We start from the raw sequence: 25,209 nt of genomic DNA, 5'->3' as shown, positions 1-25,209 counted from the left end.
GAATAACTGAAAATCCCTGAACATTTTTACACAAGTAGCCAATTAAGTGACGCCCGGACCATACCCAGTGTACTTTCCTTCCTGCCTGGTGTTATGGCCAGTTTCCCTCCTCATTCTGAGAGAGCTTTAAAGGCCCCTTCATTTTGCTGTGCAATTTAAAAGGAAAAAAAAAAGTGTATATATATACACACACATCTGTATAGTCTTGCCTGCCTGCCTTTTATTCTGCCCACATGTAAAAGGCTGCACTGCTACCTTGATGTTTGTGCCGCTCACTGTACTGTTAAAGTCACTAACCCGTTACTCATGGATGCAAAGTGTAATTAAAATAATAATAAACAATACAAGTATAAACTAATAAATGAAATAAAGAGTAATGGTATAAAACTTTAGGTAAGATTTCTATTTATAATTCCTTGTAAAGTAATACTTTCTGTATCACCCCAACCATAGAAAACAGCCTCAGGAAGCCCGCGTGGTTCGCCATGGTCTCAGGTATCATGGGTAAGGAGAGAAGGCAGGCTGGGAACTGCTGACTGCAGCGCTGGCGCCCTCCAGTGAAAGCCTCCTCCGTTCTCCTCACAGGAGGCTACCAGCTTATGCTTAAAGGATGAACTAAGACCCTGTCATTGTTGAAAGTTAGAACTGGTGATTTCTAGCAACTTAGAGAGTGAAGAAGGACATAAAAAAATAAACTTAATTGCTGGGTGACTTTAGGATCAAATTGTAAACTGTATATTATTTGTCCAGAAGATAGACATAGTACATTACACAGGGCTGTTATTCCTTATTAAAAACAGCTAGGCAGAATAAATGACTCCTTTACTACCTATCATCCTTCCACTACACATACCTATTTATAGCCAAAATTGAAGGTGGTTTTAAAATCAAGTCATTTCCTTCTAAAGTGTTTTAAATGATGCCTGCTTCAGTCGTGTCCAACTCTTTGCAACCCTATGGACTGTAGCCTGCCAGGCCCCTCTGTCCATGGAATTCTCCAAGCAGGAATACTGCAGTGGGTTGCCATTCCCTTCTCCATGGGATCTTTCCAACCCAGGGATCGAACCCATGTTTCCTGCGACTCCTGCATTGCAGGTGGATCCCATACCACTGAGCCACCGAAGAAGCCATTTAAATAATGGGTTACAATTTTTTAAAAAACTTTAAAAGAATTTTAATAGAACAGAAAATATCACATGGAGTAAAGGTAAGAATTATATGTTCTAGATCATATTGTAAAATATATGTCAATATGGGTGATGGTTAAAAAAAGACCAAACATTATTGTAGGGTAAACAGGATTATACTTAGAACCACAAGACCAAAGGCACATTCTAATTTGACATTGATAGACTTATTAACTGATGTGATTCTTGGTTTCAGCCAGTGTTACGTGAAAGGAGCTATTATAAGTAACTCACATGGGCAAAGATTTTATTCCAAAAATATTGTACTTTTATCTTCAAAAAAAAATGTTTATTTTTAGAGTGAGAACATGTCACTATTTTAAAATCCTGGTTCATTCAAGCCAAGTAGTCTTGGTACAGGATACAATCAAATCATGATACACACTTCAGTGATTTTTATACTGAGTCACATACTTAATATTAAGGCACATTTACTGAATAAAAAAATAAGTGTTAAGTTCTTGAGCATTTAAATTAGAATTTCATAAAGTGCTTTTCAAAAGTCTTATATATTATAGTAATTAAGTGTATATAATTTCCTTAACAAAGGCACTTTGAAAAGGATTGGCACATGGCATTTTGTCTTGCCCCTTTTTTTCTTGGTAGTTTCAAACTTTCTTCACACGTCTTCTCTTCCATTGCATTTAAATTTTCTTTAATAATTCACCACTGGAACAGGCAGCCCTATTATAGAATAAGGTGAACTTTAACTGTCACTTTAAAGATCATGTTTTAGACAGCTTTAGGAGTTTAGCAATTTCTCTAGTGTACAAACCAATTCTTAATGGCTTAAAGAAAATTATATTTGAGTGGCAAATTTGAACCATTAGGCTAATTCAGAGTCCAAGATTTGAGATGGTGTTCTAAACACACATTTTATCTCCAGGGTTTTCTGCTGTTTTCTCAGGTCCATCTGGATATAAGTTGACGGCTGTCAGAGGTATAACATTCACTTTATCCAACTGAAGAATTCCTCTGAAATATAAAAATTAAAATTAAAGTAAGATAGGGCTACTTTGAGATGATAATTAAATCTATACCTGGGATTAGGTATTTTTGCTTCATTTTATTTATGATGGTTAGTTCACTTTAACCAAACTAATTGGTTTGGAGGAGTAAGAGGAAGATCCTTAGCTGGTACTGTAGGAGATGACAAGGTAAATTATAGATTTCCATGGCATACACAGTCCTAGATTTGCACAAAGTGGACAAAAGGACTAGGCCCAAGCAGCTTTCTAATCCGTACTCCACTGGCATGCAACCATAGATCTTTAGACAGCATTTCTCCTGTTACTCATAGCTCAGCTGGTAAAGAATCCACCTAAAAGATCCGCTGGAGAAGGGATACGCTACCCACTCCATTATTCTTGGGCTTCCCTTGTGGCTCAGCTGGTAAAGAATTCACCTGCAATGCAGGAGACCTGGGTTTGATCCCTGGGTTGGGAAGATCCCCTAGCGAAGGGAAAGGCTACCCACTGCAGTATTCTGGCCTGGAGAATTCTATACAGTCCATGGGATCCCAAAGAATTGGACATGACTGAGTGACCTTCACTTTTACTTTCTTTCACTTTCTCCTGTTATTAAAATACCTTGCTAGTCTTCAAAAATTTACTGCATTTTAAATTGATACTTTGTGGTTGAAAATACATAGTGAAGCCCTCTTGTTTCATTTCTTTCTTATTATACACAATGCATTTTCTGTTATAGACACTTGTTCCCTTTCTCTCCAGTACACTAAGTTCTAAAACAGCAGTCTGTCCTATCCACATGTGAATTCCCAAGACAGGTGTCTTGACTATATATGTATCCAATAAAAGTCGGTTAATTTTGCTAAAGCTGAAAGATGGGCTAGAAAAAAAGCTATATTATCCTTTTCCCCCACTTGTCTTACTCTTCCTAATTTTTCTATTTTCTACTCTATAGTAAATACAACTACTTTTTAATTATTAAGAATACTAAAGTTGATCAAAAATGAGAAATACTCACTTGTATTCACAAACTGGGAAAAGCACCTTTAAGATGGTTATTACTATAACTGCTCCTATAATTCCAACCACCATGACATTCAAAAACATAAAGAATATTGGGAAAATACTGCTCCAAAACCTGCACAGATCTTTTCTGAACTTTTCCATCCACTGACACATCACCTAAAAAAAAAAAAGTTTTTATTAGATGTGCAAGTTTCACTTGAGCTCTAAGAAACTTTAAAACTTACGTTCTAGTTTTAGGTGATAGTAACATTTATACTAACCCAAGACGGGCGGGTGATGGTGGAGAGTCTGACAGAATGTGGTCCACTGGAGAAGGGAATGGCAAACCACTTTAGTATTCTTGCTTTGAGAACCCCATGAACAGTATAAAGAGGCAAAATGATAGGATACTGAAAGAGGAACTCCCCAAGTCAGTAGGTGCCCAATATGCTACTGGAAATCAGTGGAGATATAACTCCAGAAAGAATGAAGGGATGGAGCCAAAGCAAAAACAACACCCAGCTGTGGATGTGACTGGTGATAGAAACAAGGTCCGATGCTGTAAAGAGCAATATTGATTAGGAACCTGGAATATCAGGTCCATGAATCAAGGCAAATTGGAAGTGGTCAAACAGAAGATGGCAAGAGTGAATGTCAACATTCTAGGAATCAGCAAACTAAAATGGACTTGAATGGGTGAATTTGACTCAGATGACCATTATATCTACTACTGCAGGCAGGAATCCCTTAGAAGAAACGGAGTAGCCATCATGGTCAACGAAAGAGTCCGAAATGCAGTACTTGGATGCAATCTCAAAAACCACAGAATGATCTCTGTTCGTCTCCAAGGCAAACCATTCAATATCACAGTAATCCAAGTCTATGCCCCAACCAGTAACGCTGAAGAAGCTGAAGTTGAACGGTTCCATGAAGACTTACAAGACCTTTTAGAACTAACACCCCCCAAAAAATGTCCTTTTCATTATAGGGGACTGGAATGCAAAAGTAGGAAGTCAAGAAACACCTGGAGTAACAGGCAAATTTGGCCTTGGAATACAGAATGAAGCAGGGTAAAGATTAAGAGAGTTTTGCCAAGAGAACGCACTGGTCATAGTAAACACCCTCTTCCAACAACACAAGAAAAGACTCTACAGAGGGACATCACCAGATGGTCAACACTGAAATCAGATTGATTATATTCTATGCAGCCAAAGATGGAGAAGCTCTATATAATCAACAAAAACAAGACCAGGAGCTGACTGGGGCTCAGATCATGAACTCCTTATTACCAAATTCAGACTTAAATTGAAGAAAGTAGGAAAAACCGCTAGACCATTCAGGTATGACCAAAATCAAATCCCTTATGATTATACAGTAGAAGTGAGAAATAGATTTAAGGGCCTAGATCTGATAGATAGAGTGCCTGATGAACTATGGAATGAGGTTCGTGACACTGTACAGGAGACAGGGATCAAGAACATCCCCATGGAAAAGAAATGCAAAAAAGCAAATTGGCTGTCTGGGGAGGCCTTATAAATAGCTGTGAAAAGAAGAAAAATGAAAAGCAAAGGAGAAAAGGAAAGATATAAGCATTTGAATGCAGAGTTCCAAAGAATAGCAAGAAGAGGTAAGAAAGCTGCCTTCAGCGATCAGTGCAAAGAAATAGAGGAAAAGAACAGAATGGGAAAGACTAGAGATCTCTTCAAGAAAATTAGAGATACCAAGGGAACATTTCATGCAAAGATGGGCTCGATAAAGGACAGAAATGGTACAGACCTAACAGAAGCAGAAGATATTAAGAAGAGGTGGCAAGAATACACGGAAGAACTGTACAAAAAAGATCTTCACGACCCAGATAATCACTATGGTGTGATCACTCATCTAGAGCCAAACATCCTGGAATGTGAAGTCAAGTGGGCCTTAGAAAGCATCACTACGAACAATGCTAGTGCAGGTGATAGAATTCCAGTTGAGCTATTTCAAATCCTGAAAGATGATGCTGTGAAAGTGCTGCACTCAATATGCCAGCGAATTTGGAAAACTCAGCAGTGGCCACAGGACTGGAAAAGGTCAGTTTTCACACCAATCCTAAGGAAAGGCAATGCCAAAGAATGCTCAAACTACCGCATAATTGTACTCATCTCACATGCTAGTAAAGTAATGCTCAAAATTCTCCAAGCCAGGCTTCAGCAAAACGTGAACCGTGAACTTCCTGATGTTCAAGCTGGTTTTAGAAAAGGCAGAGGAACCAGAGATCAAATTGCCAACATCCGCTGGATCATGGAAAAAGCAAGAGAGTTCCACAAAAACATCTATTTCTGCTTTATTGACTAGGCCAAAGCCTTTGACTGTGTGGATCACAATAAACTGTGGAAATTCTTCAAGAGATGGGAATACCAGACCACCTGACCTCAATCTTGAGAAACGTATATGCAGGTCAGGAAGCAACAGTTAGAACTGGACATGGAACAACAGACTGGTTCCAAATAGGAAAAGGAGTCCGTCAAGGCTGTATCATGTCACGCTGCTTATTTAACTTATATGCAGAGTACATCATGAGAAACGCTGGACTGGAAGAAGCACAAGCTGGAATCAAGATTGCCGGGAGAAATATCAATCACCTCAGATATGCAGATGACACCACCCTTATGGCAGAAAGTGAAGAGGAACTAAAAAGCCTCTTGATGAAAGTGAAAAAGTTGGCTTAAAGCTCAACATTCAGAAAACGAAGATCATGGCATCTCGTCCCATCACTCCACGGGAAATAGATGGGGAAACAGTGGAAACAATGTCAGACTTTATTTTGGGGAGCTCCAAAATCACTGCATATGGTGACTGCAGCCATGAAATTAAAAGGCTCTTACTCCTTGAAAGGAAAATTATGACCAACCTAGATAACATTAAAAAGCAGAGACATTACTTTGCCAACAAAGGTCTGTCTAGTCAAGGCTATGGTTTTTCCATTAGTCATGTATGGATGTGAGAGTTGGACTGTGAAGAAAGCTGAGCACCGAAGAATTGATGCGTTTGAACTATGGTGTTGGAGAAGACTCTTGAGAGTCCCTTGGACTGCAAGGAGATCCAACCAGTCCATTCTGAAGGAGATCAACCCTGGGATTTCTTTGGAGGGAATGATGCTAAAGCTGAAACTCCAGTACTTTGGCCACTTCACGCAAAGAGTTGACTCACTGAAAAGACTTTATTGCTGGGAAGGGAGTCTGAGTGAACTCCGGGAGCTGGTGATGGACAGGGAGGCCTGGCGTTCTGCGATTCATGGTGTTGCAAAGAGTCAGACACGACTGAGTGACTGAACTGAAATAAACATTTATACATCTTGACTGTAATGGTGGTAACATGGGTGTCTACACTTGTCAAAACTTAAACTGTACATTTTAAATGGGTCCATCTTATTTTTTTAATGTACCTCAAAGTTATTTACAATTTAAAAAACTATTTTCTAGCAAAAGAGGCATAAATGTTTGTTACATGTTACTATCCTTTACAATTATTTATACATGTTGTCTAACTAGAAAGGGCTTCCCAGGTGGCACTAGTGGTAAAAGGATCCACCTGCCAGTGCAGGAGATTTAAGAGACATGGGTTTGATCCCTAGGTCAGGAAGATCCCCTGTAGAGGAAATGGCAACCCACTCTACTATTCTTGCCAGACCGGCAGGCTACAGTCCCTGGGGTCCCAAAGAGTCAGACAAGACTAAGTATCTGAGCATGCATGACAAGAAGGCTAGTCCACTTATGTAGAATGGACCTGTCAGCTACGTGTTTCCAGTGTTTGGAAGACAACAGAAGGAAAGAGTGACAGACATTTGTAGCTTTTGGAACCCTACGGGGAGTTCAGTTCAGTTGCTCAGTCATGTCCGACTCTTTACGACCCCATGGACTGCAGCAAGCCAGGCTTCCCTGTCCATCAGCAACTCGTGGAGCTTGCTCAAACTCATGTCCATCAAGTCAGTGATGCCCATTGGTGATGGGGAGTTCACTGCGTACTTCAACAGTGATAGAGGAAACTTGGGCATGCTTTGATGGCAAGGACTGAAGAGTCTGTTCTTCCTTGCTCTGAGAGAGATGGAGTAGGATTAGTAAGGGCACCAGAGTTCAGGCATTCAAAAAGTGACCCAGGTTTCTCCAGTAACCCACAGCAAGCAATCCTAACCTAACCTTCAGCGAGAACCTCTTCAAAGAATCATCAACCAAGTGTGCTAACTCACCGTACAAAGTCTTGAGGGGACTGTGCGTGTGTGTACATGTGTGCACGCATGAAGTCACAGAATAAACACACCGATGGGGATATGAGAAAGACCCCCAAACGAACTGAAATCTAATGCCTTAACCATCATCATCTGAATACGTTACTAAGAAGGAAAACAGGGAATACCTAAAAATGTCACACTAAAACAGTGATGAGTTCATTATTGACAATGTCCCATGGATCCAATTCTCATGGTTTCCACCTCATTTTAAACGCTAGCACTTATTTGCTTTACCATAACCATAAATGCTTGTAACACATAAAGATAATCCCAAATACCTGATTTACCTTATATGAAGACGGAGGCTCAGCCCTGAGAGGAGTTTCAGGTAATTTGCCAGGTAGAGCTTCATTTACAGTGGTTTCCACATTCCTGATAAGATACTGGCTGGTGGTCTGCAATGAACTAACACCTTCTCCTGAGAAGAAAGAGCCAAGTTACCAAAATGCTAAGAACGTGCTGGTGACTCTCCCACTAGTTCTAGGATTCTACACCAGTAACATTTAAGATGGTGGGAACGTTTGCTTTTTTCATAGGAGAAAAAGAAACATTTGATTGTTTAGATTTAAATGCCAGAAAGGAACCTCAAATTAAGACAGTAAGAAGGGAGCTACAGCAGTTACGATTCTGTCACATAGAAAGTCAAATTTTTTAAGTTCTGTGTTTCAGTGGAAGAAATGATATTTTCTCTTCTAAACGAACTTAAGTGAATGAAATTCTTATTATGTATTTTTAGATGATTTCAGCAAAATGTCCGTCTGTCATCAGCACGGACCACATTTTACAAAATGGATACATAAAGCAATACATGTTATAAAGCATTTTTAAAAGAAGCTTACTTCCAAACATATTAACTATGATGAAAAAGTTACCAATTAAAGAAATCATTTCCTTAATACTTTAAATAATGGTCTTTGAAAGTACCTTTTTTGGAGAGGTTGGGAAGGGTGAATAGAATGTCACTGTCTCGGGAAATCGAGTAGAGCATGCTTTCTTCTAACGGCATGGTGTAGTTTGAACGTCTGACTATTCCCCGATTCTTAACTAAAATATCAATTTCAGTAATGTCCTTTTGTTGAGCCTATGAAAAAATAGAAGCAATTACTCTTTATACTGAGTGGATCACAATAAACTGGAAAATTGTGAAAGAGGTGGGAATACCAGACCACCTGACCTGCCTCTTGAGAAACCTATATGCAGGTCAGGAAGCAACAGTTAGAACTGGACATGGAACAACAGACTGGTTCCAAATAGGAAAAGGAGTACGTCAAGGCTGTATATTGTCACCCTGCTTATTTAACTTCTATGCAGAGTACATCATGAGAAACACTGGACTGGAAGAAGCACAAGCTGGAATCAAGATTGCCAGGAGAAATATCAGTAACCTCAGATATGCAGATGACACCACCCTTATGGCAGAAAGTGAAGAGGAACTCAAAAGCCTCTTGATGAAAGTGAAAGTGGAGAGTGAAAAACTTGGCTTAAAGCTCAACATTCAGAAAACGAAGATCATGGCATCTCGTCCCATCACTTCATGGGAAATAGATGGGGAGACAGTGGAAACAATGTCAGACTTTATTTTGGGGGGCTCCAGAATCACTGCAGATGGTGACTGCAGCCAGGAAATTAAAAGACGCTTACTCCTTGGAAGGAAAGTTATGACCAACCTAGATAGCATATTAAAAAGCAGAGACATTACTTTGCCAACAAAGGTCCGTCTAGTCAAGGCTATGGTTTTTCCAGTAGTCATGTATGGATGTGAGAGTTGGACTGTGAAGAAAGCTGAGCGCCGAAGAATTGATGCGTTTGAACTGTGGTGTTGGAGAAGACTCTTGAGAGTCCCTTGGACTGAAAGGAGATCCAACCAGTCCATTCTGAAGGAGATCAGCCCTGGGATTTCTTTGGAAGGAATGATGCTAAAGCTGAAGCTCCAGTACTTTGGCCACCTCATGTGAAGAGCTTACTCTCTGGAAAAGACTCTGATGCTGGGAGGGATTGGGGGCAGGAGGAGAAGGGGACGACAGAGGATGAGATGGCTGGATGGCATCACGGACTCGACGGACGTGAGTCTGAATGAACTCCGGGAGTTGGTGATGGACAGGGAGGCCTGGCGTGCTGCGATTCATGGGGTTGCAAAGAGTTGGTCATGACTGAGTGACTGAACTGAACTGTTTATTTTGAATAGTGACACAACCTGGTAAGAGTCTAAAATTGAATTTTCTTCCCTGATTTCTGAAACTAACAAACTTGTCCTATTTACAGCATTCCTCTTTAAGATAGTTAATTTGCATCTCTAATCACACACAGTGCACTTTAGCACACACTATTAGAGGTTTGCTCTGTTTCCTTCCATTGCCTTAAGAGAGACCTGGCCAGAAGATGGCAGCAGAGCTACGAACCAAATTCAGTCTCTTCACTTACTTGCTCTACTTAATAATGATCACAATTTTAAGGGATATAAACATGTATGAATATGATCTTTTTTAAAATTAAGGCTTCAAATTCTAAGCAGGTAAATGCTAAAACAAGTAAGACAATTCTAAATGATTGGATACAGGCAACATTAGTGTAGCTTCTTTCCTTATCAAGTCAGAAATAAATAACTGAACGTGTGCATAACACTGAACACAAACCTTTACAATTAATCCCCAGACGGCAAGCGCACTATCTTACCTGTTTTCCATCTATCTCTACTACCTCTTCTTGAATGACAATCAGCTGCAAACTGGAACCAGACGTCATAGGCCACTCATGAACTAAAATCCTTACACTGACAATTCCAAAATATTCTTTTTCCTCCAAGTTTTCCAGATTTTCATTCTTCACTGTTTAAAAAAAAAAAAAAAAGTGATAGCTTTGAACAAAAAATGCCACCAAATCAGTTACTGAATTTGATCATTTTGTTGACATTTACATGGAACAAGACAGTTGTACACCATTATCTTTGCCTTTCTTTATTTCTGACGTCATTGATGTTTGAGATCTATGAAAACAAAGACAACTTGACAAACCTCTACAATTCTTGTACTCATTTAAAGGGAAAAATGCCTGATGACTTCCAGATTTTGTATGGAACTTCAAACTTGCCACACCTTTCCTATTCTTTTACATAGATTGGCTACGAGGAACCAGTAAGGTGTAATTGTTTACACAACAGGGTGGAAGACACAGACGATCTCAAGTGTTAGAGAGGTGAGCACATTCATTCATCCATCCATTCATTCATTCACAAAATCCAGTGATAGAAAGGACTCTAGCAGTAAGGACACTTTAGGGTTTTTGTCAATCCTTTTCCCAGTTAGCAACTTGTCAATCGCTGGGGATGTTAATCACTGGGGAGGGCGGGAATGAAGATGAGGGAGGGAAAGCCCCGTAATTACTCCCCACTAACTGTGGTGTTGGAGAAGACTCTTGAGAGTCCCTTGGACTGCAAGGAGATCCAACCAGTCCATTCTGAAGGAGATCAACCCTGGGATTTCCTTGGAAGGAATGATGCTAAAGCTGAAACTCCAGTACTTTGGCCACCTCATGCAAAGAGTTGACTCATTGGAAAAGACTTTGATGCTGGGAGGGATTGGGGGCAGGAGGAGAAGGGGACAACAGAGGGTGAGATGGCTGGATGGCATCACGGACTCGATGGACGTGAGTCTGAGTGAACTCTAGGAGTTGGGGATGGACAGGAGGCCTGACGTGCTGCGATTCATGGGGTCACAAAGAGTCGGACACGACTGAGCCACTGAACTGAACTGAAGTGGACAAACGATGGAGTGGGATCCGCTATTGGCCCTGTTCCTTCTGGCTGAGAAACCCCACCCCCACCCCAGCAGCATTGGAGGGTGGCAGTTGCAACTGGTTTATAAAGCTAAGGAGTGCTACAGAAAAAGATACTAGAAACCAATAAAACTGAGGCAAAAGCAGCATTTTGTTTCTGTTCCTCCAATGTTACTGGCTGAGAATAATCCGCCAAAAAGGAACCCAGATGGATATCGTGCATGCAGGCTCAGCTGTTTAAGCCGACGCTGTGCCTTTACAGAGCTGTTCCCTTGATCCAGCATGCTCTCCGTTACTCACTCTCCTCCCTTAGGTTTTTAAATTTTATTATTTTTTGATGTGGACCATTTTCAAAGTCTTTATTGAATTTGTTACACTATTGCCTCTGTTTTGTGTTTTGGTTTTCAGCTGTGAGGCATGGGGTGTCTCAGCCCCCCACTAGACTGAACCTGTACCCCCTTTATTGGAAGGCAAAGTCTGAACAACTGGATCTCCAGAGAAGTCCCCTCCCATACATCTTTAATAAACTCCTACTTAATAGTTCTAGATACCATATCCTTACAATGCTGAGTTCATGCCTTTTTATAAAAAAATTTAAAGCACTAACAGTGTAGTTCTTAGTTTATAAACCTGTCTCAACTGGGCCGAGTTCCTTGAGAGGACGCATTACGTTCTTATTCTATCAGTTCAGTTCAGTTCAGTCGCTCAGTTGTGTCCAATTCTTTGCGACCCCATGAATCGCAGCACGCCAGGCCTCCCTGTCCATCACCATCTCCCGGAGTCCACTCAGACTCACGTCCATCGAGTCCGTGATGCCATCCAGCCATCTCACCCTCTGTCGTCCCCTTCTCCTCCTGTCCCCAATCCCTCCCAGCATCAGAGTCTTTTCCAATGAGCCAACTCTTCGCATGAGGTGGAGCTTCAGCTTTAGCATCATTCCTTCCAAGGAAATCCCAGGGTTGATCTCCTTTAGAATGGACTGGTTGGATCTCCTTGCTGTCCAAGGGACTCTCAAGAGTCTTCTCCAACACCACAGTTCAAAAGCATCAATTCTTCAGCGCTCAGCCTTCTTCACAGTCCAACTCTCTTATTCTATAGCCTATGAGAAGTAGTGATTCCACTCAGAATTATAAATGCATAATTTGAAACAAATACCTGGTCTAGTGGTTCTGTACCCTAACTATGTATCAGAATCAATTGGGAACAGTATAGATGCGAAAGCCTCACTCTAGTCTTAAAATCTCAGGGGGTACAGACTAGCATTTGTAATTTTTAAACAGGTACATACATTTTTATAAAGAAACAAGTGGCCTAACCCCTGGTCTCAATCTAAGTTCACAAACTTGTTCCTCCTTGACTTCTGTGTTTCTGTTAATAAACCCCTACCCCTTTTCCAAACTACCAAGGGCGAGAATGACCAGGCTGCCTTTGCCTTCACTCTCATCCTCTAGCCAGTCAGCTGACCATTCCAGATCCAAAGTACCTCTCCTATGTGTCCTTTCCAGCTCCACTACCTCCCCACCCAACACCTAGTTCATTAGCTACTTACTCTTGACGTGTTTACCTAACTATTCTCCCCTTAAGCAGAGAAGCGTGCTGGCTGCCACGGACCGCGCAGAAGCGTGGTGGAGAGGAGCTACCCCATGCCCAAGGTTAGGGGCAGCAGCTGAGAGGAGCAACCCCACGTCCAAGGAGTAGTGGCTGTGTGGGGAGAGCCGAGAGGAGCTACTCTACGTTCAAGGTCAAGAGGGGCGGCCGTGAAGAGATACCCCTCCTCCAAAGTAAGGAGCAGTGGCTGCGCTTTGCTAGAGCAGCTGTGAAGAGATACCCCATGTCCAAGGTAAGAGAAACCCAAGTAAGATGGTAGGTGTTGCCAGAGGGCATCAGAGGGCAGACACACTGAAACCATAATCACACAGACAGAAAACTAATCACATGGACCCCAGCCGTGTCTAACTCAATGAAACTAAGCCATGCCACGTGGGGCCACCCAAGACGGGCGGGTCATGGTGGAGAGGTCTGACAGAACATGGTCCACTGGAGAAGGGAATGGCAAACCACTTCAGTATTCTTGCCTTGAGAACCCCATGAACAGCATGAAAAGGCAAAATGATAGGATAATGAAAGAGAAACTCCCCAGGTCGGTAGGTGCCCAATATCTTACTGGAGATAAGTGGAGAAATAACTCCAGAAAGAATGAAGGGATGGAGCCAAAGCAAAAACAACACCCAGTTGTGGATGTGACTGGTGATAGAAGCAAGGTCCGATGCTGTAAAGAGCAATATTGCATAGGAACCTGGAATGTCAGGTCCATGAATCTAGGCAAATTGGAAGTGGTCAAACAGGAGATGGCAAGAGTGAATGTCGACATTCTAGGAATCAGCGAACTAAAATGGACTGGAATGGGTGAATTTAATTCAGATGACCATTATATCTACTACTGTGGGCATGAATCCCTCAGAAGAAATGGAGTAGCCATCATGGTCAACGAAAGAATCCGAAATTCAGTACTTGGATGCAATCTCAAAAACCATAGAATGATCTCTGTTCATTTCCAAGGCAAACCATTCAATATCAAAGTAATCCAAGCCTATGCCCCAACCAGTAATGCTGAAGAATCTGAACGGTTCTATGAAGATCTACAAGACCTTTTAGAACTAACACCCAAAAAAGATGTCTTTTTCTTTATATGGAACTGGAATGCAAAAGTAGGAAGTCAAGAAACACCTGGAGTAATAGGCAAATTTGGCCTTGGAACATGGAATGAAGCAGGGCAAAGACTAATAGAGATCTGCCAAGAGAACGCACTGGTCATACAAACACCCTCTTCCAACAACACAAGAAAAGACTCTACACATGGACATCACCAGTGGTCAACACTGAAATCAGATTGCTTATATTCTTTGCAGCCAAAGATGGAGAAGCTCTATACAGTCAACAAAAACAAGACCAGAACCTGACTGGGGCTCAGATTATGAACTCCTTATTGCCAAATTCAGAATTAAATTGAAGAAAGTAGGAAAAACCACCACACCATTCAGGTATGACCTAAATCAAATCCCTTATGATTATACAGTGGAAGTGAGAAATAGATTTAAGGGCCTAGATCTGATAGATAGAGTGCCTGATGAACTATGGAATGAGGTTCATGACATTGTACAGGAGACAGGGATCAAGACCATCCCCATGGAAAAGAAATGCAAAAAAGCAAAATAACTGTCTGGGGAGGCCTTACAAATAGCTGTGAAAAGAAGAAAAGTGAAAAGCAAAGGAGAAAAGGAAAGATATAAGCATCTGAATGCAGAGTTCCAAAGAATAGCAAGGAGAGATAAGAAAGCCTTCCTCAGCGATCAATGCAAAGAAACAGAGGAAAACAATAGAATGGGAAACACTAGAGATCTCTTCAAGAAAATTAGAGATACCAAGGGAACATTTCATGCAAAGATGGGCTCGATAAAGGACAGAAATGGTATGGACCTAACAGAAGCAGAAGATATTAAGAAGAGGTGGCAAGAATACACGGAAGAACTGTACAAAAAACAGCTTCATGACCAAGATAATCACAATGGTGTGTGATCACTCACCTAGAGCCAGACATCCTGTAATGTGAACTCAAGTGGGCCTTAGAAAGCATTCACTACAAACAAAGCTAGAGGAGGTGTTGGAATTCCAGTTGAGCTATTTCAAACCCTGAAAGATGATGTTGTGAAAGTGTTACACTCAATATGCCAGCAAATTTGAAAAACTCAGCAATGGCCACAGGACTGGAAAAGGTCAGTTTTCATGCCAATCCCAAAGAAAGGCAATGCCAAAGAATGCTCAAACTACTGCACGATGGCACTCATCTCACATCCTAGTAAAGTAATGCTCAAAATTCTCCAAGCCATGCTTCAGCAAAAAGTGAACCGTGACCTTCCAGATGTTTAAGTTGGTGTTAGAAAAGGCAGAGGAACCAGAGATCAAATTGCCAACATCCGCTGGATCATGGAAAAAGCAAGAGAGCTCCAGAAAAACATCTATTTCTGCTTTATTGACTGTGCCAAAGCCTTTGACTGTGTGGATCACAAGAAACTGTGGAAAATTCTGAAAGAGATGGGAATACCAGACCACCTGACCTGCCTCTTGAGAAACCTATATGCAGGTCAGGAAGCAACAGTTAGAACTGGACATGGAACAACAGACTGGTTCCAAATAGGAAAAAGAGTCCATCAAGGCTGTATATTGTCACCCTGCTTATTTAACTTCTGTGCAGAGTACATCATGAGAAACGCTGGGATGGAGGAAGCACAAGCTGGAATCAAGATGCCGGGAGAAACATCAATCACCTCAGATATGCAGATGACACCACCCTTATGGCAGAAAGTGAAGAGGAACTCAAAAGCCTCTTGATGAAAGTGAAAGTGGAGAGTGAAAAACTTGGCTTAATGCTCAACATTCAGATAATAAAGATCATGGCATCTGATCCCATCACTTCATGGGAAATAGATGGGGAAACAGTGGAAACAGTGTCAGCCTTCATTTTTTTAGGCTCCAAAATCACTGCAGATAGTGATTGCAGCCATGAAATTCAAAGACGCTTACTCCTTGTAAGGAAAATTATGACCAACCTAGGCAGCATATTAAAAAGCAGAGACATTACTTTGCCAACAAAGGTCCGTCTAGTCAAGGCTATGGTTTTTCCAGTAGTCATGTATGGATGTGAGAGTTGGACTGTGAAGAAAGCTGAGAGCCGAAGAATTGATGCTTTTGAACTGTGGTGTTGGAGAAGACTCTTGAGAGTCCCTTGGACTGCAAGGAGATCCAACCAGTCCATTCTGAAGGAGATCAGCCCTGGGATTTCTTTGGAGGGAATGATGCTAAAGCTGAAACTGCAGTACTTTGGCCAACTCATGCGAAGAGTTGACTCACTGGAAAAGACTCTGATGCTGGGAGGGATTGGGGACAGGAGGAGAAGGGGACAACAGAGGATGAGATGGACGGATGGTGTCACCGATTCGATGGACATGAGTCTGAGTGAACTCCAGGAGTTGGTGATGGACAGGGAGGCCTGGCGTGCTGCGATTCATGGGGTTGCAAAGAGTCGGACATGACTGAGCGACTGAACTGAACTGAACTGATTCTCCCCTTCTGTAATCCTCCCTCTTCAACCATTCACAGGATGGTGCCAGATTAATCTCACCATCACATGGTTTTTATTATGCAGTGTCCTTGCTAGACGCCTTCAGGGGCACCCCATGACCTTGCTGGTGGTTCTCTGCCTGGTCCTTCTTTTTCAGGCTCATTACGGTGCCCTCTCTCTCATCTGCCTAACCTCCCTCACATCCTCTGAGCTTCCATCTGGAAAGCTTCCCCTCTCTCGTGGTCCATTTCAATGCTTTCCCTGTTTACCCAGTGGTCTCCCTCAGGGAACGGTAGGCTGCTCGTCAGCCTACTCATATGCCCAAAGGCCAGTCACTAGAACAGAGACTCAATAGATGAGAAAAGGCAGTCATGTCAATACATCAGAGAGTACTGATGCATATGACTCTTCCTCCAAATCTGTAATGGCTGCTACAGAATAAAACTAGTAACAAGAAGAGCCCTCTATATGCTGACTTTCTCTACTGAGGGAGACCGCTTTCCAAAATGGCTCTCAAGGACTCTTGCCCCTCCAGCCTTCCTGCCCCTTTGTAACTGCCTTCCACGGAGTGCGAGCTGGACCTAGACACTTGTTTCGAACAAAGAGAACACAGCGAACGTGCTGGAATGTCACTTGTGTGATTAGATTCTAAAGAATGTGACTGGTGTCTTGCTAGTGTGCCATCTCCCTGACAGTCTCTCTTGTTCTCTGATAAAGCCAGCTGCCATGTTGTGAAATGCTCTACAGAGAGGCCCCCGTGGCAAGAACATGAAGGATGGACTCCAGCTAACATCCTGTGAGGAACAATTCACAAGGAAATGAATCCTGTCAAGAACCGCAGGTGCTAGGAAGCAGACCTTTCCCAGCTGAGCCAGAGTCAGAGGACCCAGCTAAGCCAAGCTCAAATTTATGACCTACAGGAACTAGGAGACAGTAGTGTCACAGGCTACGACATTTGGGTTAAACTGTTAACCAGCAATATAACTAATACATCTACAAAGAAGAATTTTTTTTTTAAGAATTAAGGATAGAAGACTCTTGCTGTAGTTGCATTCAATGTTTTAAAGATTCCTGTAAAATGATTAGACAGGCTTTTCTTCAGCTTTCAAGGAAATAAACTCAATGCAACTGGGATGATTAGAAAGATGACTGTAAGAAATAAAGCAGGCAGACTGCGCCCCACATCAAATTCCTAATACATACAACATCAGTGGAATGTTCTTCAAGCCAGTAATGGCACTTCTTTTCCTCGCTATGACGGATTAACTTGCAGTACACCAACTCTCTCACTGAGAACTACAGAAAACATGTAAAAACATCAACGCACACATAGACACTGAAATCTGCACTGAAAAAATACGAAGCAGAATTCTTCAGGTAGAGGAAAAAGAACTCCAGAGCGGAACACAGATATTCAGGAAGGAATGAAAAGCGATCCAAAGAGTAACTGTGAGGGTTAGCACAAAAGAACACTGGCTCCAGGAGAACACTCGGAACAACTTACGGTGCTCAGGGTTTAGGAACCCAAAGAGCTAAAATTCATGAAAATAGCAACACAAAAGCAGCGGGGGGAGGAATTCCCTGGTGGTCTGGTGGTTAGGACCTGGGGCTTTCATTGCCATGGCCCAGATTCAACCCCTGGTCAGGGAACTAAGATCTCTCAAGGCACAAGGCTAAAAAAATAAAAATTAAATTGATCAAAAAATTTTTAAAGCAGAAAGAGAATAAATGGAGTTTAAGTGTTCTAAGATTCCTGCAGTGGTTGGGAAATGATAAAAGTATGGGTTTACTCATCTCAAGGGTAACCATTAAAACAGTAACATAATATAAAAACCAACAAGATAGAGGGGGACAATGAAACAAAAAGTAAATAACCCAGAAGAGGAGAAAAAAAGAAAAAAAGAAACAGAACAGATAAGACACAGATAGAAAACAATTAATATAGACTAAATCGAAATATATCACTTATTACATTAATGTAAGTAAATTAAAATTCCAATTAAAGACAGAATGATAGCCTGAATTTTAAAAAAAGAAAGAAACCACAAGTATATGCTGCTTGTAAGACATTCACCTTAATTATAAGGACCCAGGAAGACTGAAAAAAAATGGAAACACACCACTAAACAATCCACCACCCTCCTCCATGCCCAGCCAAAAAGCAGTTACTGGTAAAATAATATATTTAAATAAAGCTGATTTTAAGGTAAGAATATCACTAGAGATAAATAAGGACATATTATAATGACAAAAGAGTGGATTCACCAGAAGACATAACAGCTCTAAATCTGCATGGATTTAGTAATACTGTATGTCAAAATACACAAAGCAAAAACTGACAAAACTGAAAGAACAGACAAATGTTCATAGTGCAGATTTTAACATACCATTCTCAGTAATTCATAGGGCAAGCAAACAAAAAAAAAATCAGAAATCCATAAAAGACTGAGAGATATAGAACATCATATCCAACTAATTACATGATTAACTTTCTTTTCAAATACAAATAGGAAGCAACATTTATTAAAACTGGCCATATGTTAAGCTATACAGCAAGTCTCTAAATTCAAAGGGGTAAAATTATATAGCTACATCTCTGATGATAGATGGAATCAGTAAAAAAGAAAAAAAAATCCCTCAGTGTTTGAAAATTAAGCAATATACTTCAAAATGACTCCTAGGACAAGGAAATATCACAATAAATAACTGGAAAACATGAATGGAATGATAATAAAGACACACAATGAATTAAGTATAGGACACAAGTGCTCAGAGAAATATTTACTGCCTTAAATCTGTATATTAAAATAGGTAACAGGAATACTATACCAATTTCTCATATTCTTTATCTCATTCAAACAATGGGTATATTCCAATGTAACATGTTTGCTTGTCTTTAACCAACTCAAGATTTTAAAAGGTTAAAAAGGAAAATGTAAAACAGACATAAAGGTAGAAGAATCAGAAAGACAATTCACTTTTCTCTTTGCTTTTTAAAAATGTGAAGAGATTTTGCCTTGCTTGTAAATCCCTATTTACTACCTCTAGGCACATTCTCACATTGTTATTAACCTACCAGACATGCAGTTCCGAGCAATATCAATGCCATGATAGAGAATGTGTGAAAATGCCAGAAATAACCAATATTAAGTAGGAGAAGAGTTTTAAATCCATTAGTGTTATCATACACTCTAGTAATGATGTATATTATTAATTTAAAATGGAAATAAATAACATCAAAGAATTGTGTTTCACTTATTTGGTGTTATTAAAAACACAGAACAATTACGGAAATAATTTAGCAGTACTTACCTATCAAAGTCTGACAGCTTATTCGGGTTACACCACTATTTACAGGGAAGTCATTTACATATACCTGTCCACTCTCATAGGTTATGTTAAGAACAACCTTAAAATAAAGCAGCATATACATTAATTCCAATGGTTTACAAATGATGACAAACTTCATGTCAAAAATACTGTATCTAACTAAATGAGGTATATAGATAAAAAATAAAATAGTCTGCATGATACTTAGCTAAGTGATATAATGAAAGCATAACAAAGACACACCTGTTCTTTAGACACCTCCCCATCCTCCAGGGTGGTTACATTAATTCTGAGGCTGTCCTGCAAAATAAATACATAGATCAGGTAGGTATGCATCTGCTGAACCGCGAGTAACTCAGTTCATTCTCTTCTTCCTCAGTTATACTTACTGTATGATCGCATATGACTACATTTAAAGAACACTGTTAAAAAAACTTATCAGGAAAAAAAAAAAACACCACAATTCATCAGTTTCATTTTTACAGCTCTTTTGTGTGTGTGTAGGGGGTGGCTTTCAGGATCTTAGTTCCCAAACCAGGGATCGAACCCAGGACCCCAGCAGTGAAAACATTGAATCTTAACTGCTAGAACACCAGGGAATTCCCTCTACAGCCTTTTAAATGCCATTATTCACAATTTCAGTTTTTCCATTAATCCATTTATCCATTAATATGAAATATATCATGTATCTGAGCATGTAATATGCAAATATAAAGTTTAAAAGAAAAGATAAACACTCATGTATCTCCTGCTGCTGCTAAGTCGCTTCAGTTGTGCCCGACTCTGTGCGACCCCATAGATGGCAGCCCACCAGGCTCCCCCTGTCCCTGGGATTCTCCAGGCAAGAACACTGGAGTGGCTTGCCATTTCCTTCTCCAATGCATGAAAGTGAAAAGTGAAAATCAAGTTGCTCAGTCATGTCCAACTCTTAGCGACCCCATGGACTGTAGCCTACCAGGCTCCTCCACCCATGGGATTTCCCAGGCAAGAGTACTGGAGTGGGGTGCCATTGCCTTCTCCCATGTATCTCATACCCAGGGGCAAAACTAAAATGTCATTCATATCTTCTAAGTCCCTTGCATGATCCTTTCTGTCACATTTCCCACTGCCCCTCAGAAGGAATCCCTATACTGTCTTCCATGTTAACACTCCTTGCTTTCCTTTACAGTTTAACTCCCTATGTTCACTTTCTCTAAACAACCTATTGTTTAGTCTTATGTGTTCCCAAACTTTATAAGGGAATGATATTGCACGTATTCTTCTGGAACTTCTTTCATTTAAAACAGTTATGTGGGCAGACATAGACACTTTTTTTTTTAACAGCATTGTGTAATATACCATCAATTTATTTATTTGTTCCCTTGAGAGCAGACATCAAATGTTTCCAACTTTATTGTTTTCACATACAAACTTGCTCTTATCCTTCTTAAAGGTGTCTTCTAATACGCATGGACAAGGACTTGGGGTGCACAGTTTCAGTGCCTCTCATGGTATGCTCAAAGACAGTCTACTCAAAGATTTAAGTTTATTCATGAGATGCTTACTACACAGAAGAAAGCACTATTTTAAGTATTCAGGGTCACAGGAACTATAATTTGTTATCTGTAAACGAAATTCTCTCCTAAGTGTATTCACAGACGTTGTTATCCTAGAATAAAAAGACGACTCTTCTTGAATACCTTGAGGGAGTATTCTTAATTTTCAAAGAGAAAAATTATTCATAAACATCAAACTAACATACCAGTGTATTTCTTGGCACCATGAGCAACCCCAATACTGTATATATTTCTAACAAATGAGAGACTGAAACAGCGCTTTTATGGGCTGAGTTTATTGATTCCTGGGACAACTTGATAAAGAGGATACTAACATGTAAGTCCATACCATCTATTCAGGATGACTTTGGTCTACTTCCCAACTCCCAGAGGAGCCCAGGAAGCTTTAGGACTAGTGATTCCTCAGCTCCAGCCCAGTTTCCTCCTGGCCCATCCTTATCTAGAATTAAGTGTGGGTTAAAACAAGTGAACTCATCTCTTAGAACAAACTAACATTCAATAAACCATCAAGTTGCTAGCTGTATTGTTTTATGCCCAAATTTCAGTCAAGAATTCATTCTTTCCAAACTAGACAATCTATTTGAAAACTGTAGAGTACTGTTCTTCTAACAGTCTGGAGATAAGCCTCCAGTGATGCTCTTCTGAGAAAACTTTTTAAAGCTTCTGCCTTTCAGTACAGAGCATACCCTATATTGTGAGCCATTTACTGCACGTACATACATCACTTGCTCAGTAGAACTGGGCCCACTGTCTTTGGGAAAGACAATGAGCAGGCACGAGCAGACTGCATTTTCCAGAGGGCCACCTCCAATTACATGCTTCTGGATCTTCTTGAATGATTTCACATCAGGAGAGACTCTCATGCCTTCCTGCCTCCTAACCCAAAGTTCAGAGCCAGGTCATATTTCTTGTTCTTTCCAAGAGCCTCTGATGGAACTGGAAGTACAGGCTCGTCAGCCAGGGCAGTGTACACTTAGAAAAGGGTGGCAGAACTGAAGTCTCTCCCCACTCATTTTCAATTCTCCTCTGATTCCGTCACTCACAATCGCCCACCTGGGACAAAATGGCTTCCTAAGAACAAAAGTAATAGATACCTGATTTAAAGTAAGTCTAAGGGGAATAAATGAAATAAATATTTACACATATAAGAAATAAATATTTACACATATAAGAAAAGAAGCATCCTCTGGCTGCCTCCCTCTCTTTGGTGACCAAGTCATTTCATTATCAGAAGAATGAACTGTAAAAAAATTTTTATTACTTCACAATCTGTGTAACCTCAACATCTGACAACTTACATATGTAAACAAAACAAAAATGCTTACAATCCAATAAAGCTGAGTGACTGAAGACATACACAGAGAATTTTCCTGATTTCAACCAATTTTCTTACATTTAGGTCAGGCGGGATACGAAGATAAACAAATGAAAACATGTGTGATAAGTGAAGTTGCTCAGTCGTGTCCGACTCTTTGCAACCCCATGGACTGTAGCCTACCAGGCTCCTCTGTCCATGGGATTTTCCAGGCAATAGTACTGGAGTAGATTGCCATTTCCTTTCTCCAGGGGATCTTCCTGACCCAGGGATCGAAGCCGGGTCTCCCGCATTGTAGACAGACACTTAATACAAATGGTCAGCTGAGTTGGCATTATTCAATATGGTATTCACTTACCACAATGTGACTATTTACATTTAATCAAAACTAAACAACATGTTAAAAACTCAGTTCCTCAATCACACGGGCGACATTTCAAATACTCAATAACCACAGTAGTCCAGTGGTTACCGTGATGCGGAGAGTTCAAACACACCATTGCTGCACAAAAGTCAACAGAAAAACTCCTATCAAATATGCACGACCACTCTAAAACTCTTTCAAATATTCTGTACCTTTGAACATTTTCACAATACAACTTTGAAAAATGTTTAGATTCAGAGCCTCAGCTTCCCACATACACCTTCCAAGGAATGAGATTCTCCTCCCAGTTGCAGAGCATTCATTTAACCAACGAAATAAGTGTCGATCTGGACTTTCCAAAAGCAGACAGAAATCATAAGGAGAACTGAAATGAACAACTCACTAAGAACCCACAGTATGGTGTACTATCAGCCTGCAGTCTAAAGGCAAGCATCTAACAGGAATAGACTCAAAGGTCTTTGGGATTCATAAATAACTATGATAAATCTCTAAAGTCTGGAAAAGGGGTAACCAATGACTCTATCTCCAGGACTCTAGGAATTACTTCATTTTAATTTGGTCTCGATCTCATATTTGTATTTTTGAACAGCTGCAACTGTGGTCCACTTCGGATATAAGTGGTTTTTAGAGCTTGGGATGGTGTGGCTTCTTGGAATGTCCCAAGAGAACTGAAACCGAGGTACGCTATTAATTTCGTAGCCAGGAAGGTAACGCCGAAACTCTTAAAACAGTGAAAGTACAACAGGGGCATTTACGGTGTCAGTCACCCCTGAGTGCTGGGTGTCCAGGTCTTGATTAGTAAGAAAAGGTGCACCTACGTCGTTTATCTTCATTCTGGGAAAATCGCATTGTGAAGTCTTCAGACTTTCCCCCTATCACAAATCCAACGGCTGAGTGGCAAATACTGGTTAAGGACAGTGAGAGTCCCCCCTACCCCGGCAAAAGCAGTAAGACCCAGTCAGTCATCCTTCAGTACAAGCACGCGGTGATGCGCAAACTTCAGCCCACCTCGAGGTCACCTGGATGGAGAGCTTGCTGGAACGCTCTGCTGGGTCCTCACCCTGGTGCTTTTGATTGGAGCGTTTCTACCAGGTTCCCAGCGGATGCTGGCGCGCCTGGCCCCAGCGCGCTTAGAGACCGGCTCCTCTACCACCGCCCGCTAAAGGCAGGCCGGCAGGGTCAGCGCTGGGTCTTCCGTCCTCTGCCTCTGAGGCCCCCAGGCACCCGGCTTGCGCGCACCTGGAGCCCCGCGCGCCGGCGGCAGGCATTCCTTCCCGCCGCCCGCCGGAGCAGACAGGTGGCCTGGAAACGCCCTCGCTCTCTCGTTGAGCAACTTCCACGTTTCCCCAGCACATAAACACTGCCTCGCCCCAGAGCCCGGCTCTACCCCAAGAAGGCGCCATGACAAAAGGCTGTGATCGGCGACTTTCGACGGCAAACGCCCGTCAGGACGGCAACAGCCGAGACTAGGGCAACAAGCAGTTTCGCTGCGCCGGGCTTAACCACACGTTAAAGATTCCCTTTCACTCTCTCGCCTCCCTCGTCCCCTGCCGCCCCCGTTTCCTTGGGTGCTTCTCCCCACCACTCCCAGCCCTTTGGGAGCCCGACCCCCAGTCCACGGCCTGCCCGCAGGGAGGTGGAAGGCGTCGATGCAGACGCTGCCGTCCCAAGTCTCCGGCCCGGGCTTCTCCCCCAGGATCCCGGCCGAGTCGCGCCCGCCTAGCCCTACCTTCGGGGCTGGCGGCAGGAGCGGCGGCTCAAGGGTGCCGGTCGTCAGCCACCCGGTGGCCGGCAGGGCCGCGAAGAAGAGCAGCCGGAGAGCGAGGGGCGCCCGCGGAGCGCCCTCCATCTTGGACAGGCCGGGGGCGGGCGGGCCTGGGCCTGCGGGGGGAGAAGGCCGGGGCCTAGCGGGCCTGAGGGGCGGGGCCTTTCGTGGGGCGGGGGCTTTGCCGGGGCCGGGCGGGGCGGGGCGAGGGCGGAGCGAGACCCGGAAGTCTCCGAGAGCAGCCGGGGTCTATGGCTCTAGGCTGCCACACAACATTCGGGGGCGGGGTCAAGTCACAGAAGGTCCGATTTCGTCATTAGACCGGCTCTCTGATTTGAGGAGAATTTCCTCACCTGAATGAGTGTAAACATTCTCATTGCCTTTGTTTTTGATTTAGTACATACTGTTTGTGTACGTCAGTATGTCTCTATGTGTATATATTTACATATATCTACAAAGTGAAAATAAGGGTAATGTATCAGATCACTGTTGAACGTATCACATTTGGATAATCAATCCTAAAGGAAATCAATCCTGAATA

General features: G+C 41.9%; 1 protein-coding gene and 1 long non-coding RNA gene across 2 annotated transcripts; both read right to left on the bottom strand.

The window, feature by feature from the left end:
* Positions 1 to 1,149: 1,149 nt before the first annotated feature.
* Positions 1,150 to 24,963, bottom strand: GINM1 (glycosylated integral membrane protein 1). Its single transcript, XM_069598678.1, has 8 exons — positions 24,633 to 24,963; positions 19,891 to 19,947; positions 19,630 to 19,726; positions 10,101 to 10,252; positions 8,352 to 8,508; positions 7,715 to 7,845; positions 3,174 to 3,337; positions 1,150 to 2,162 (listed from the first exon to the last, which is right to left on the bottom strand). Exons 1-8 carry the CDS (start codon positions 24,750 to 24,752, stop codon positions 2,051 to 2,053), a joined length of 990 nt encoding a protein of 329 aa, XP_069454779.1. The 5' UTR covers positions 24,753 to 24,963; the 3' UTR covers positions 1,150 to 2,050.
* On the bottom strand, positions 21,924 to 24,445 carry LOC138444940 (uncharacterized). The gene is made up of 3 exons (XR_011258665.1): positions 23,912 to 24,445; positions 22,367 to 22,443; positions 21,924 to 22,297 (listed from the first exon to the last, which is right to left on the bottom strand). It is a non-coding gene; the product is annotated as an uncharacterized lncRNA (long non-coding RNA).
* Positions 24,964 to 25,209: the final 246 nt, after the last annotated feature.

The sequence above is a fragment of the Ovis canadensis genome, chromosome 8 (assembly GCF_042477335.2).
Source record: "Ovis canadensis isolate MfBH-ARS-UI-01 breed Bighorn chromosome 8, ARS-UI_OviCan_v2, whole genome shotgun sequence".
In the NCBI taxonomy this organism is placed as follows: domain Eukaryota; kingdom Metazoa; phylum Chordata; class Mammalia; order Artiodactyla; family Bovidae; genus Ovis; species Ovis canadensis.
Note: the sequence above shows the minus strand (reverse complement) of the source record. Positions and strands in the feature narration are given on the sequence as shown.

What these genes read in the sequence shown, in the direction of transcription:
- GINM1 (XM_069598678.1), bottom strand. Translation starts at nt 24,752, where the DNA reads ATGGAGGGCGCTCCGCGGGCGCCCCTCGCTCTCCGGCTGCTCTTCTTC. An exon ending in TCCTGCCGCCAGCCCCGAAG is followed by an intron (nt 19,948 to 24,632) that starts GTAGGGCTAGGC and finishes TTTATTTTGCAG; the next exon opens with GACAGCCTCAGAATTAATGT. An exon ending in TCCCAACCTCTCCAAAAAAG is followed by an intron (nt 7,846 to 8,351) that starts GTACTTTCAAAG and finishes CTTTCTTCTCAG; the next exon opens with GAGAAGGTGTTAGTTCATTG.